General features: G+C 49.0%; 1 protein-coding gene across 1 annotated transcript in view; it reads right to left on the bottom strand.

Moving 5' to 3' along the window:
* Positions 1–626: 626 nt before the first annotated feature.
* LOC144506884 (pleckstrin homology domain-containing family G member 3-like) overlaps positions 627–16375 on the bottom strand; it is a 151016-nt gene continuing 135267 nt past the window's right edge. Inside the window, exons 14-17 of the mRNA XM_078233240.1 lie at positions 13828–14163; positions 10113–10229; positions 5919–7722; positions 627–2003 (exon numbers count right to left, since the gene is read on the bottom strand). Of these exons, the coding sequence (XP_078089366.1) occupies positions 853–2003; positions 5919–7722; positions 10113–10229; positions 13828–14163 (3408 nt within the window). The 3' untranslated portion in view covers positions 627–852. The remainder of the gene's footprint in view (positions 2004–5918; positions 7723–10112; positions 10230–13827; positions 14164–16375) is intronic.

The following is a 16375-nucleotide window of genomic DNA, read 5'->3' as shown; positions in this document are numbered from 1 at the left end:
TCTAAAGGAGGAGAAGGGGGAAATGGCAAAGCTCTTTCTGGGAGGAAAGAAGCTGATTAGTATGAAGTCTGAGGTTCCCACGTCAATGGAGGCTTAGCAAATTTGAATAGGTTGCGGTCCATAGTGTGGACTGGAATTACATGTTTTTAAAGTTTTAAAGTTTATTTATTAGTGTCACATGCAGGCTTACATTAACACTGCAATGAAGTTACTGTGAAAATCCCCTGGTCACCACACTCCGTTGCCTGTTCGGGTACACTGAGGGAGAATTTATCACGGCCAATGCACCTAACCAGCACGTCTTTCAGACTGTGGGAGCAAACCGGAGCACCCGGAGGAAACCCACACAGACACAGGGAGAACGTGCAGACTCCGCACAGACAGTGACCCAAGGCCGGAATCGAACCTGGGTCCCTGGTGCTGCGAGGCAGCAGTGCTAACCACTGGGCCACCGTGTCACCCAAAGCTGATAAGTATAGAGTTGGAGGGTCCCACATCAATAGAGGCGTAGCAAATTCGAATAGGTTGCCACTTATAGTGTGGACTGGAATTACCAGAACAGTGACCATGCAATTTAAAGAGGGTATTTAACTTATAAATTAACATGATCGTGCACAAAACAAAGATCTGTTCAATTATAAATTTATTGAGGATTGATAAATAAATTGGCTAAGCATTGGGACACCGTTTACTAGTTTCATTTTCTAGACTTTTGAGTAAAGGTCTGGTTAATATTCTAGGCCTCCTGTCCAAAAACAAAATACCACATCTCGAACAATATTTTACACCCATTTGACCAGGTACAGTGGTTTGATATGCCATAGGCATCTGAGAACAAAGCCAGGTGAAGCTCTACCTGGCCGAACTCAGGCTTTGAAACTTGTCCCTCAGGTTCTTGACGAGGCCTTGTTGGCCCAGGTCTGTCCTCCTGTTCAGCTGGCTCATCTCCTTCCTGGGTTCGGACTGCTGCTTGGTTGAGGAGGCCGCCTCCTCAGCTGCCTTGGAAGTGTGGAACTTGGCTGTTGGGCTGGCAGTTCCTGGCCTCCAGCTCTTCGCCTCGCTCTCCTGCCTCATCTTGTACTCTTCCGACTCTTGGTAGGCCCGGCACCTTTCCACGACCGCCCGAATGGAGATCTTCTCATGCGAGGTGGGTGATCTGATTTGGACGTAGCCCTCATCGCCACCGCTGTCTTTGGCAGTCTGATCATTCCTATGGCTGCTCGAACCGTCCCCGGCACATGCCAGGTTCTCCACGATGATGACTTTCTGATCGTCTTGTAAAGTGAACTCTGAAGGAACGTAGTGAGTGCTTTCTACAGCTTCACTAAAGTGGCAGTGTTTGCAGCCTGAGCTGGAACTTTGTTCCTCAGTACACCTACAGTCCGGTGAAGCAGTCCTCAAGTACGTGGCATGGTTGCTGAAGGAGCTCTCAGGCCTCGCCTGCGCGAGGTACTGGATGGAAGAGTCAGAATGCAACTGTTTCCTGGCCCCAGTCACAGGAGCTGCCTTGGACAATTGACCCTTTGCGCCGGGTGGCTTGGAACTGTCCTCTTGTTCCGGGGAGCTGAAATGAGGCAGCCTGCCTTCCATCATTCCGTTCGGCATGGACATGCTCTTGGCGACACGGCCCAGTTTGGAGTGGGCGCCCTCGGTTGGCCTCAAGTGGTTTGCTCCTGCCGTCCTCTGCAGAGAAACCTTTGCAAACTGACTGTCCACCGAGGTGTACTTGGAGCGGAGTTCCCGAACGTCGGGCCAGAGGAAGGTTTCCATTTCAGTGGGGCTCAGGGGGCTCCTGGAATGGGACCTGACAGGAGATGCCAAATTTGGGCTGATGACAGAACGTCGAGGGGAAGGGATCTTGGTGAAAGGTGGAGGGAATGCTTGCGAGTCCTTGCTGGGAGATGGCGTGCTGGATTCCTCCATCAAGGGCGCCAACAGCACCTGTTCCTGAATAATGACATGCTCGTAGAGAGGCAAGGACAGCGTCATCTTTGGCTTATCTGCTGGAGGTTAAAAAGAAACAAATAATTAAACCTAAAGGAACAGTTCTTGGTCACTAACTACTGCAGGAACAGCGCTACATTTCCAACCTTCAAGTTCAACCGCCAAACTTCATGGACAGACAAGAATCCGAGGGCACAGTCTCAGGGTGAAGGGACGACTTTTTGGAACCGAAATGAGGAGTCCAAAGATGTGCGGGTAAGGTGCTTTGGCTAAATTGCCCCTTAGTGTCCCAGGATGCATAAATTAGAGGGATCAGTGGGGTAAATGTGTGGGGTTATGGGGGTAGGGCCTGGGTGGGATTGTGGTCGGTGCAGACTCGATGGGCCAAATGGCCTCCTTCTGCACTGTGCGATTTCTATGATTCTCTGAATTCCTTCAGCCAGAGGGTGGTGAATCTGTGGAATTCATTGCCACCGAAGGCTGTGGAGGCCAGGTTATTGAGTTTTTAAATATTTTTAAAAAGTTTAACAAGTTTATTTATTAGTGTCACAAGTAGGCTTACATTAACACTGCAATGAGGTTACTGTCAAAATCCCCTAGTCGCCACACTCCTGTACGAGTTCACGGAGGGAGAATTTAGCATGGCCGATGCACCTAACCGGCACGTCTTTCAGACTGTGGGAGGAAACCGGAGCACCCGGAGGAAACCCACGCAGACACGGGGAGAATGTGCAGACTCCGCACAGACAGTGGCCCAAGCCAGGAATCAAACCCGGGGCCCTGGCGCTGTGAGGCAGTGTGAACCACTTTGCCAGCATGCTGCCCTGTAAGTGTTTTTAAGACAGAGGTAGACAGGTTCTTGATTGGTAAGGGGGTCAAAGGTTATGGGGAAAAGGCGGGATAATGGAGTTGTGAAACTCATCAGCCGTGATCGAATGGTGGAGCAGACTCGATGGGCCGAATGGCCTAATTCTGCTCCTATATCTTATGGCCTTATGCTTGGAAAAGGTGCAGAGGAGATTTACAGGAATGGTGCCTACAATGAAGGATTGCAAACATGCGGAGGGACTGGAGAAGCTGAAAGTGTTTTCCTGAGTGAAGCAGAGACTGAGAGGGGACTTTGTGGATCTGCTCAAAGTCATGAAAGGTTTTGAGAGATTAAATAAGGAATAACTGTTTCTATTGGAAGGAGCGTTGATGACTAAGAGATTTAAGATAATTGGGCAAAAAGCAGAGGAGGGATTGAGGGGGATAGGTGGAGACTGGTCATGACAGCCTGGGTTGGCTTGATGAAGCAGTTGGTGTTTTCCTGTCCATCGTTTCAGTATATGGACAAAATTATTCATCTACAAGTGACTCACCTTGATAAGATACAACATGTACTTGAGATTAAGCTAAATGTCCATAACACAGTCATCCCTAACCTGGTGCCAAAATTGTGACCTTTGTCAAGTTACACTGGGAACACAAAGCCTGCCCCTGTATTTACTAATGGAACAATAGCCTTGATACATCAAAACACACGGGCAACTCAGCGAAATAGACCGTCGCACCTTAAACTCATCTTTCAGTGATTTCACGGAATGACACACTGCTTCTCCCACTCTTCCCGATCAGGAGAAACTCAATCATACGCAATCAAACTAAATTCCTACTGATGGGCCAATAACAATCATTTGCATTTATAAAGTGCCTTTAGTTCAGTGAAATAACTCTGGGCTTGACAGCAAACCAAATGTTGACATCGAGCCATTTGAAGTGTTAGGTTGGCAAGTGGCAAGTAATATTGCCGCCACACAAGTGCCAAAGCAACAGCCATCTCCAACAAGAGAGAATCTAACCATCACTCCTTGACATTCAATGACATTGCCATGACTGAATCTCCTACTCTCAACATCCTGGGGGTTACCATTGACCAGAAACTTAACTGGACTAGCCACATAAAAACTGTAGTTATAAGAACAGGTCAAAAGCTGGGAATCTTGCAGTGAGTAACTCACCTCCTGACTCCCCAAAGCCTACCCACTATCTACAAGGCACAAGTCAGCAGTGTGATGGAATACTCTCCCGTTGCCTGGATGGGTGCAGCTCCAACAACGCTCAAGAAGTTTAACACCATCCAGGACAAAGCAGCCCATTTGACTGCCATCCCATCCACAAACATCCATTCCCTCCACCACCACACACAGTGGCAGCAGTGAGTACCATCTATAAGATGCACTGCAGCAACTCACCAAGGCTCCTTAGACAGCACCTTCCAAACCCACGACTAATACCATCTAGAAAGACAAGGGCAGCAGATGCATGGGAACACCATGACCTGCAAGTTCCGCTCCAAGCCTCACACTATCCTGACTTGGAAATATATTGCTGTTCCTTCACTTTCGGAGGGTCAAAATCCTGGAACACTCTCCCCATTAGCACTGCAGGTGCACCTACACCACATGGACTGCAGCGGTTCAAGAAGGCAGCTCACCACCACCTTCTCAAGGGCAACTAGGGACGGGCAATAAATGGTGGCCAACCAGCGACACCCATGTCCCATGAATGAATAAAATAAATAAGATGCTAAGACAGGTAACCAAAAACCTCCATCCCTACAATCCTCTAAGATCTCTATGTTCCTCCAACTCTTGCCTCTTGTCCTCCTCCAGTTTACATCACTCCAGCATTGGTAGCCATGTCTGTAATTTCGTCCTTATGAACATCCACTCATTCAAGACCTCTCATTCAATCTCAAAGTCTCATTCTTTGACCAAGCTTTTGGTGACCTAATCTAGTACCTCCTTATGTGGCTCAGTGTCAACATTTTGTTGGAAAACATCTTGGGATGCTTTATGTTAAACATAGAAACTAGAAGCAGGAGTAGGCCATTCTGCCCTACGAGCCTGCTCCACCATTCATTATGATCATGGCTGATCATCAAATTTAATATCCTGATCTCGCCTTCCTCCCATATCCCTTGCTCCCTTTCGCCCCAAGAGCGATTTCCAATTTCTTTTTGAAATCACACAACGTTTTGGCCTCAACTACCTTCTGTGGTAGTGAATTCCACACATTCACCATTCTCTGGGTGAAGAAATCTCTCCTCACCTCAGTCCTAAAAGGTTTACCCCTTATCCTCAAACTATGGGCGGGATTTTCCAGCCACGCTCGCCCCAAAACTGGAAAATCCCGCCCGAGTTCAATGGACCTTTGCATGGTCCACCCCGCCGTCCGCTACGATTCCTGTGGCGGGCGGGACGGGAAAATTCCCCCCATGACCCCTAGTTCTGGACCCTCCCACCATCAGGAACACATTCTTTCTGAATCTACCCCGTCCAACTCTGTTAGAATTTTAAAAGTTATGAGATTCCCCTCTCACTCTTCTAAACTCCAATGAATATAATCCTACCCGACTTAGTCTCTCCTCATATGACAGACCTGCCGTCCCAGGAATCAGCCTGGTAAACCTTCGCTGTGCTCCCTCTATAGCAAGGACATCCTTCCTCAGATAAGGACACCAAAACTGCACGCAATACTCCAGGTGTCATAGAATCTACAGTGCAGAAGGAGGTCACTTGGCCCATCGAGTCTGCACTGACAACAATCCCACCCAGGTCGTGTCCTATCCCTGTAACCCCACATATTTACCCTCCTAATCCCCCTGACACTAAGGGGCAATTTAACCCGCACATATTTGGACTGTGGGAAGAAACCGGAGCACCCAGAGGAAACCCACGCAGACACGGGGAGAAGGTGCAAACTCTACACAGACAGTGACCCAAGGCCGGAATCGAACCCTGGCACTGTGAGGCAGCAGTGCTAACCACTGCGGCCTCACCAATGCCCAATACAATAGCGGTAAAGACACAGTAGAGATGCAAGTTGTTGCTTTTTCAGCACAGAGATCCCATTGCAGTTGCTGAACTGTGAGTAAAACGATGTGAAGCGTACGCAGACAATAACAATGCAAATAAGAAGAGTGCACTCACCATCAACAACCATTTCCTTCTTGTCTTCCTGGAAACCTGGCAACTTGGCCACATCATTTCCCCTTTCCTCTTCATCGTAAATCAACTCCTCTTCTAAGTGCTGCCTTCTCTTTCGAACCACTGGTTTGCTGTTCTTAATTCGCTGACTGTATATCCGGGCCAGTTGGTAGACCTTGGTCTTCATTTTCTCTGTCACTTCCCTCAGCAACTCTTCGCTCTGGGCCCTCGACCCTGCCTGGGTCGTGTGTGGTCTGCTGCTTTGAGCAGGATGCTCGTGCCGCTTCTGAGTGAGGCTGGAATGGGTGTGTGGCAGTGAGGCTTTGTTCTCTGGTTCTGAGCAGTTGGGCTGTTGGACGCACGAAGGTCTCGGAGACAACGGAGCAGACTTGTGGATGAGCACCAAATGTTCAGCATTCGTACTGTCGCCACTTTCCGACACACTACTTGGTCTTGCTTGGAGCCCACTTCCACAAGCAAAGCTTGCTGGAGAGGAAAGGGGTGATGACTCTTCCGTTATGGCACTGAGATCGCTGTCCTCCACAATAACCAACGGTTCGCTGAAATCCAGGCCAAAGATGATTCTGCCGTTGCTGAGTTGTTTTATTTGGCATTGTTCGGAGTTCTCGGCTTCCCTCTTCTTCAGCATCTCAGAGCTGGGCTCATAGGCCTCAGGCCTCAGCATTGCCTCGTGTTTCTGCTCCGCCCTTTTTGGAAGCTCTGTGTCGGACACGCTTTCCATCTCTTGCCAGATTTTGATCATGTCCGCGGACGGTCGGAACTCATTCTCTGCAATCGGGTCCTGGGAACCGAGGCCGGAGTCCGTCGAAAGGTCCAAAGGCTGGCTTTCCTCCGTGGGATTGTTATTGGACTCCAGCTGGCGGGGTTCTGAGATCGGACTCGATGCTGGAGAAGAGGAGCGGGAAGGTCTCTGGAGGTCAAGCAAAGTGTGAGTTGGTGCCCCGTTACCGTAGGCGACAGCAGCATTGGAAGCGGCAAACCGTTTCCTCAACGTGGCCTCCCTCAAATCCTCTTGCTTGTTTTGGCTATTTAGCTTGGAGATGGAGTTCCTGACCAAGCCTGCTGGGATGTAGGACAGGCTCTCCCGCCTTCTGATGCTGAAGTTGGCATCTTCGTGCTCCGCATTATCGTAGTAACTCTTAATCTTCTCAATGAGCAGGCGATCCTGCCTGGACAGCGTGGAGTCCCGTCTCCTTGGAATATTCCGATCCGCCTCCATGTCCTCCGGGCTGCTGAGGTTCGGCTCATCAAAGTGTTTCTCCAGGCTGTTGTTGGCTTGAGGAACACTCGCTTGGCAGTCCACGCTTGTGTCAAACACGCCGCTGTTCCGCGGCGCTTTGTCGCCGTTCTCGAGGCTACTTTGCCGGCTTGTCGCCTTCTGTGCCGGGCAGCCGTACGGCCAACCGTCGTCGGCCGCCACCAAACTGTTGCGCCTCGATCGGTTGTTCGTGAAGTGACCCGCGATGAGGCTGGCCTGGCCCAGCACCGAGGGCGGAAGAATGCTCCGGGAGTCACGGTCCTGCTCTTCCTCGTCCGTCGACTCTTCGCTGCTGAGGTGTTTGGCTTCCTCGCCCGCCTCGTTGAACGAGTGCCCAGTGGCAGACTCCGCGGCCCCCCGCCCGGAATCACTCACTTCGGCACGCATGTCCCCGGGGGCCTCGGCTGCCCCCTCCGCTTCCTCTGGACTGTGCGCCGTCTCGGAGTCTGACTGGATCTCCTCTAGGGCAGACTGGCAGGCCTCAGTCACCATCTGCTGAACCGATATTGGTTCCGCATCAGGAGGGAGCTGAGGAGTACAAGAGTACGGAGAAGGGGATCAGCACAACAGAAAGCGTGTATAAATAATAGGGACAATGTCCCCCAGTGAATGATACCGGCAGCTACAGGTAAATCCAACCTTCTACGCTATGCAATGCTCAAAGGGAAGTATGGCTTGGAGGTGGGGCTGCAAGACCAATGCTCTTCCTCTTACCTCAACATGGGGCGGTACAGTGGTTATCACTGCTGCTTCACAGAGCCAGAGACCCGGGTTCGATTCCGCCCTTGGGCCACTGTCTGTGTGGAGTCTGCACCTTCGCACCCCCCCCCCGTGTCTGTGAGGGTTTCCTCCGGGTGCTCCGGTTTCCTCCCACAGTCCAAAGATGTGCAGGTTAGGTGGATTGGCCATGCTAAATTACCCCTTAGTGTCAAAAGATGTGTAGGGTAGGGGGATTAGCGGGGTAAATGTGTGAGGTAATGGAATGCGGATTGGGCCTGGGTAAAATGCCATTTCAGAGAGTCAGCGCAGATTCGATGGGTCGAATGGCCTCCTTCTGGAGGGATTCTTTGACTCACATTTGTTCTCAGGAGTCTGCAGAGGTCTACAGAGCAAATAAAGGTGACATGGGGGGTGCGCAGTGGTTCACACTGCTGCCTCACAGCGCCAGGGACCCATGTTCAATTCCAGCCTTGGGTCACTGTGTGGAGCTTGTACATTCTCCCCGTGTCTGCGTGGGTTTCCTCCGGGTGCTCCTGTTTCCTCCCACACTCCAAAGATGTGCGGGTTAGGCGCATTGGCCTTGCTAAATTAACCCTAGTGTCAGGGGGACTAGCAGGGTAAATATGTGGGGTTATGGGGATAAGGCCTGGGTGGGATTGTGGTTGGTACAGTCTCGATGGGCCGAATGGCCTCCTTCTGCACTGTAGGGAATCTATGATTCTATGAAATCCGATGGGCCCAACCTGCCATGGCCAAATAGCTACACAGCCGTCTGTGGTTGAGGTGGTGGCTGATTGAGCCTCAATGAGCACCAAATGTTTTCTGACAGATAAATGTATGATGCAGTTTGGGTAATTGGCCACATATATTATATATAGGACATGGCCAATAAGCTCCTGCCCGTAGCATTGACTGAACCACTGCCACTAGCCCGCAAATCTCAGACTAATTGAAGTTGTCGAAGTGAATGGATGATGGATGGCAGACCAGCTCATGGATGGAAGGTGAGGTGAATGGATTTTTAAGGCTGGTCATGATCGAAGCCCCAACTTTCAAACTGTCTGCAGCATCCCATTTCATCTAGTCCCCTGAACGTGTGGACCCCTGCGTTGGGAAAGGAGTGCCCCGTGTGTCGTGTTTGTGAAGTGAGGTGGAATGACAAGCTTGTGTGGAAGGCTAGTAAGCGGAGGGATAGAATGGGACATGATAGTGTCGAAGGGATGCATGAAGAAAGGCAGAATAAGAACAATGAGGAGGCGTGAAGAGAGGGCGAATAGATTGCTTGAAGAGGGAGATAATATGGGACCAGGAACAAGAGAAGTGGAATGGGATGTGTCGGAGTAAAAAGTGCAGCGTGAACCACAAGAGCATAAATGGAGTTTAAAATTTATTTATTAGTGTCACAAGTAGGCTTACATTAACACTGCAATGAAGTTACTGTGAAAATCCTGTAGTCGCCACACTCGGGCGCCTGTTCGGGTACACTGAGGGAGAATTTAGCACGACCAATGCACCTAACCCACACATCTTTGGACTGAGGAGGAAACCGGAGCACCCGGAGGAAACCCATGCAGACATGGGGAGAATGTGCAGACTCTGCACAGACAGTGACCCAAGCCGGAATTGAACCCGGGCCCCTGGCGCTGTGAGGCAGCAGTGCTGAACACTGTGCCAGCGTGCCACCCAGTCATGTGTTGAAAATGATGCACCCCCATCCAACAACTCGGCTTTCAATCTGTTCCTGTGAGCAAAGCTTAATTCCCGATTAATAACCACAACCTGAGTGCCTGGGCAGTACGGCGGCCATTCAGCCCCTTGAGCCAGCTGCATCATTCTGTGAGGTCCTATCTAAAGTTTACTTATTCGTGTCACAAGTAGACTTACATTAACACTGCAATGAAGTCACTGTGAAAATCCCCCAGTCACCACACTCCCCGCCTGCATGGGTTTCTTCCCACAGTCTGTAAGATGTGCTGGTTAGGTGCATTGGCCGTGCTAAATTCTCCCTCAGTGTACCCGAACAGGCACCGGAGTGTGGCGACTAGGGGATTTTCACAGTAACTTCATTGCAGTGTTAATATAAGCCTACTTGTGACACTAATAAATAAACTTAAACATAAACAATTAACACGCAACTGATGTAGAATTACAAGTTTTAAACGGTGGAGTCGGTTTTTGCTCTGCTCTAATGAACTTACCTCCTCGGATACATTGGTGTCGACATCCCAGCCCCTGCGCTTCTCCACGTTTCCCGAGGGCTGGCTGTTTTGCCGCTTGAACCCTTTGACCTCCTGCAGCTCGACAGGCTCTTCAGTCTAGTGGAGCAAGACAGCGTGTGAGACTAGCAAGAGACTGCGAGTTGTGGCTAAAAGCCAAGGCAGCCGCCCTTCACCTCTCTCCACCCACCTCCAACCCCCTCGCAATCCCAAACACTGGGTGAGCAGCCTCCCTGGCCAGTATAAGCCCCTCCCTATCACGGTGCTTCTGCCCCCGATTCACGCAAAAACCCAATAATTAGATTGTCCTGTTAAAAGCGGGTTAGAGGTTAACAGTTCTGTGTTAGCACCTTCAAAACATGCAAACACTGACTGAACAAGAATCCAGCAAGACTGACTGACTGGGGGAATTACTGCATTGTATAGAAGGTTAAGTGCCTTTGTAAAGTAAAGTTTATTTATTAGTCACAAGTAGGCTTACATTAACACTGCAATTAAGTTATTGTGAAAATTCCCTCATCGCCACTCCGGCGCCTGTTCGGGTACACTGAGGGAGAATTTAACACGGCCATTGCACCTAACCAGCACGTCTTCCAGACTGTGGGAGGAGTAATAAGGAGGACCTGGAAGAAACCCATGCAGACACGGGGAGAATGTGCAAACTCCACACAGACAGTGACCCAAGCCGGGAATCGAACCTGGGTCCCTGGTGCTGTGAGGCAGCAGTGCTAACCACTGCGCCATCCCACTTAGATCACATGATCTGCTGGATTGGATTCAGTCGTCTGAGAGGAAGTCAGGGTGAATTATTTTCTCCCCCTTCGTGGCCCTGGAGTATTTTACTGGCCATCGAATGTACCTGTCTGCGCTCAGCACAGGGTGAGCTGGTGACAGAGACGGCTTAAGTAGTACAGGGAATTTGATGACAGCAGGAATTTGGTATAGGGGAGAAGGAGGTGCTAAATAAACCAGCCAATTGCTCTTTTATACAAGTCACATCACCTTTCAAATCAAACAAACTCCCGGAGCCTCATGAACGAAACCCATCATGACAAGTGTTATGAGCTATAGATAAAGGGAAACACCATTACCAAAGAACTAAAACACCGAGGAAGGAGAGAGTCAGCGACTTGAAGTGAGGTGATGAGAGAAATTTTCCCACAGACATTTTAGCACAAGTGTGGAACTCATTTAAGTAGAGATTGCAAAGGCATAGAATAAGGACATTCCTTGGGTAGCCCAGTGGTTAGCACTGCTGTCTCACAACTCCAGGGACCCAGGTTCAATTCTGGCATCAGGTCACTGTCTGTGTGGCATTTGCACATTCTCCCCGTGTCTGCATGGGTTTCCTCCAGGTGCTCCGGTTTCCTCCCACACTGCAAAGATGTGTAGGTTAGGTTGATTGGCCATGCTAAATTGTCCATTTGCGTCCCAAGTTGTGTGGGTTAAGGAGATTAGCGGGTTAAATATATGGGGTTACGGGGATAGGACGTCGGTAGGATGCTCTGTCGAAGAGTTGGTGCAGACTCGATGGGCCAAATGGCCTCTTTGTGCACAGGAGGGATTCGATGATTCAAAAGGGAGATCATTAGAGGGGAGGGTAGCACACTGAACGAGGGGACAGTGGCACTCTGGTAATGATGATGGAGTAGCAATCCAGAAATCTGGACAGGTGCCCTGGGGGCATAATCTCACTACGGCGACTGGGGAGGTAATAATTAATTGGAATAAAATGGCAGCCTCATTAATAATTATCATGAAGTTACTGTATTGTTGAAAAATCCATCCGTTTCGCTGATTTAAAGTTAAAGTATATTTACTGCAATGAAGTTACTGTGAAAATCCCCTAGTCGCCACACTCCGGCACCTGTTCGGGTACACTGAGGGAGAATTTACCATGGCCAATGCACCTAACCAGCATGTCTTTTGGAATGTGGGAGGAAACCGGAGCACCCGGATGAAACGCACGCGGACACGGGGAGAACGTACAGACTCCACACAGACAGTGACCCAAGCTGGGAATTGAACCTGGGTCCCTGGCGCTGTGAGGCAGCAGTGTAACTAACCACTGTGCCACTGTGATCTCCTATTTAGGGTTGATACGGTTGTAGAAAAAAGCTGATGGAACTTCAGGTTTTAATCACAAAAAGTATACTTTCTAAAAGCTAAGATGAGCCTACATTATACATTATGAGATCTCAGAATGTTGCATGCAGTATTGGGCTCCACATAATGGGACAGATATAGGACAGATAGCTGTAGTAATGGTAATATCAACCAACTGGTTATCTACGGACCTAGGCTAATGTACAAGGGACAAGGGGTTCAAATCCCACCAGAAATTTAAATTTTATTGCTTAATCTGGAATTTAAAGCTAGTTTTAGTGATGGTGACCATAATAGCTATCATTGATTGTTGCCAAAACTCAACTGGGTTCACAAGTGGAAGGGAAATCTGCCATCCTTACCCAGTCCGTCCTACACGTGACTCCACACCCACTGCAGTGTGGTCGACTCTTAACTGCCCTCTGAAATGGCCTAGCAAGCCGCTCAGTTCAAGGGCAACTGGGGATGGGCAATAAATGCTGGCCCAGCCACAACACCCACATCCCACAAAAATAACAAAGAAACAAAAAGTCTTTCGAGGGGGTACAATGCAGATTAAGTAGAGAATTCTGCCTGCTACAAGAATTACGCATATAAAGACAGAATTTAAAAATGAGGCCTTTTTGCCCATTAGGACATCACAGGTTACCGGAGATAGAACAGAAGAATCAAAAGTACGAAAGAATCGGACATGGTGGACAGACCGTTTCCAGTGAAGGGTCAAGAATAAGAGAACACAAGAGAAGGATGCGATTAACATTTTCACACAAAAGATTGGGAGGCTGTGGAATTCTCTGCTGGGGAAGTAACTGAGACATAAACTACGTCAATATTTAAATATTGATTGGATAGATGATGAAATAGGGTGGAGAAATATGATAAACATGAAGAAGAGTCAACTACCCGAGTCCGGGATTGCTTTCTACAGAAAATGCTGGAAAATCTCTGCAGGTCTGACAGCATCTGTGGAGAGAGAATAGAGGCAACGCTTCGAGTCTGGATGACCCAGGGGATTGGCTCTATTCTCTCTCCACAGATGCTGTCAGGCCTGCAGAGATTTTCCAGCATTTTCTCTTTTTGTTTTGGATTCCAGCATCTGCAGCAATTTTGCTTTGATCTTAGGATTGCTTTCTCATTCACTCAGCTATTTGACCCCTTACCAGACACTGGATGGACACCCGGATATAAGAGGACTTGCCTTTTTGGTTGAAGGTGATTGGCCCGGGTTGAGTTCCATTCTCAAAAATAAACCAGCCACCCCAAAGAAGTAATATCACATGTCCAAGTCAACTGAATCAGCTTCTATCAGCAGCAGTTCATTGGTTAATGGCGTCTTGACTTGACGTTAGCGTTGATCAAGGTACCTAAGGCAGTGGCATGCAATTCTGCTCAGTGATCCAATGTATTCCTCGTCAAAGCAATCAGAGCCCCAGAGCATGCTGGGATAGCAGGCAGCAGACACAACAGGCGGGTGTTAAAGAGTTAGTGGTGCAGCCACTGTGAACTGGTTTGAACCAGCAGAGCAGGCGGCCAAGGTTCTTTCCATGCGGAGGGCGGACAGAGAAAGAGAGATAGAAATAGAAGCGCTCACCATGGAGAACTTAGCAGAAAGCAAAGCCCTGGCTCTATAGTGCCAACAGGAGATGGCAGCCAGTAGTGAACTGGCAAAGTCAGCTACCTGGTCGCCCTCTATCATTAACTCCTCTTCTGGCTCCAGGCCTCCTTGGACATACTCTGTACCTCTCGATGTTTCCTCCGAGTCGCTGGCATTCAGGAGCTCCAGGGAGTCTTTGCTCTGGGCCAGGTTGTCCTCATTGTCATGTCTCTCGCTCTCTGGCTCGCTCGTATGAGACCCCAGAGTACAGACACCCGTCACTGACTTCAAGGAGTCCTTATTGCCCAGAAGCTCTCCATCGCTGCCTGCATGCTGTTTGAAGGGGGTCAAAGGGTTCAGTTATTGGGACAAATGCGCACCAAGGCATTCTATAACTTACAAGCACTCACTGACCACTTCCAACAATGACTGTAGACTATCTGCGCAAAGTTAATTCATGTAGCTCAGCGCTGTTTAATTCTCACGCAATACTGGGTCAGATTGTGGCCATATTAAATGGGTTGAAAGCAGGGAGGCAGCCTGTCCGGATAGACTATTACCTGCACTGAATATCTGTGTAACTACTTTGTCTTTGGGTTCCTGTTTTTTCCTAATGCCTTTCATTCCATCTGAAGGAATCTGTAAGACCCACAGCCAAAAACTGGCAATCAAAGTTCTCTCATCCCGTGTGACAGGTGTGGCTTCGGGCACCCTCTCACCTCCAGACTGAAGATTGTGGATTCAAGTGGCATCATTCATCCCTTGGCCAACATCACAGATTCTCTGGTCATTGGCACAATTGTGGAACCTTGCTATGCACAAAATGGCTGCCACATTTCCTACTCTACATTTCTAAAGCCTTTCGCTGGATTCTGACGCACTTTGTTCGATCCCGTGATTGTGAGGGGCACTCACGACTTTTCCCCCCTGGTTCAGTAATTATCGAGCACCACCTCGTGGGCAACTAGGAATGGGCAATAAATGCTGTCACCACCCAGCATGGCCTTACATGTGACTCCAGTCCCACGCTAATACAACTCATTCTTAATTGCCCTCTGAAGGGGCACAGCAAGTGGCTCAGTTGCATCAAACTATTACCTCACCAGCAACAGTCACATCCCGAGAACAAGTTTTAAAAAGAAAATTTAAAAAGGATTCAGAACCCACAGGAGGACACAAACAATGAACAAGCATCGATATCCTGTGAACTTCCCATTTCTCCATTGCTGTTACACTGGGTGCCGTGATTATTGTCGGCTGTGCTTGAGGACTGGTTGGATGGATGGAGATGGATGTTGGAGAGTGGGGGGGAGGGGGGGGGGGGGGGGGAGGAGGAGAGTGGGGGGAGGGGGGAGGAGGAGGGAGGCGGGGTGGGGGGGGGGGGGGGGAGGAGGGAGGCGGGGGGGGGTGGTGGGGAGAGGGGGGTGGTATCCAGGGAAAGTATGCTTGAAATTTGCCTTAATTGAAAATATGGTGGCTAGTCGGTTCTCTAAAATACAGGGTGAGCTGATTGATTTGTTCTTTTGCCAGTTCTCTTGTGCCTGTATTGATACATAATCATGAGTTCATACATAGTGAAACATGCAGACATCTGAAGAGAGCTGTTTTAAAAAGGAGGTGGCTGTATGCAGCGTGTAGTTACAGGGCAGTAACATCCCCGACACCATTTTGAGGCCATGTTAACACCTGGAGAGGGGTGTAAAGACTTATAAAGCAGCGCAACTATCCCATACGAGGGTCAACCTTTGCCCTGTTAGTTTTCCACCCGAGATCTTCTCGGCATTTTGTTTGAAACTTTGCAAAATTGAGTGAATACAATTCCTCAGCCCACATCAAACCTGCACTAATTTGGATTCAAATTAACAACCCCACTGAGCTGTTATAAAGATCATAAGATTGTAGGAATAGACATAGGCCACTCAATCCATCGAATCTGTTCCACCATTCAATGAGATCATGACTGATCTGTTGTGATAATCCTCAACTCCACTTTCCCGCCTTATCCCCATAACCCTGGATTCCCTGACTGATTAAAAATCTGTCTCAGCCTTGGATATACTTAATGACCCAGCCTCTACAGCCCTCTGCAGCAAAGAACTCCACTGAGTCACCACCCTCAGAGAAGAAATTCCTCCTGATCTCTGTCTTAAATGAGTGACCCCTTACTCTGAGATTGTGCCCTCTGGTTCCAGACTCTCCCACAAGGGGAAACAACCTCACAGCCTCTACCCTGTCAAACCCGAGAATCCAATATGTCTTAATAAGATCGCCTCTCATTCTTCTAAACTCCAATGAGTACAGGCCCAACCTACTCAACCTCTCCTCATAAGAAAATCCCTCCAAACCCAGGATCAACCTAATGAACCTTCTCTGGACTGCTTCCAATGCCAGTGTATCATTCTTGAGATAAGGAGACCAAATCTGTTCACACTATTCCAGGTGTGGCCTAACTAGTGCCTTGTATAGTTTTAGCAAGACATCCCTATTTTTATACCTCACTCCCTTTCAAATAAAGGCCAACATTCCATTTGCCTTCCCTATTACC

Source organism: Mustelus asterias, chromosome 18 (genome assembly GCF_964213995.1).
Source record: "Mustelus asterias chromosome 18, sMusAst1.hap1.1, whole genome shotgun sequence".
NCBI classification, from domain to species: domain Eukaryota; kingdom Metazoa; phylum Chordata; class Chondrichthyes; order Carcharhiniformes; family Triakidae; genus Mustelus; species Mustelus asterias.
Note: the sequence above shows the minus strand (reverse complement) of the source record. Positions and strands in the feature narration are given on the sequence as shown.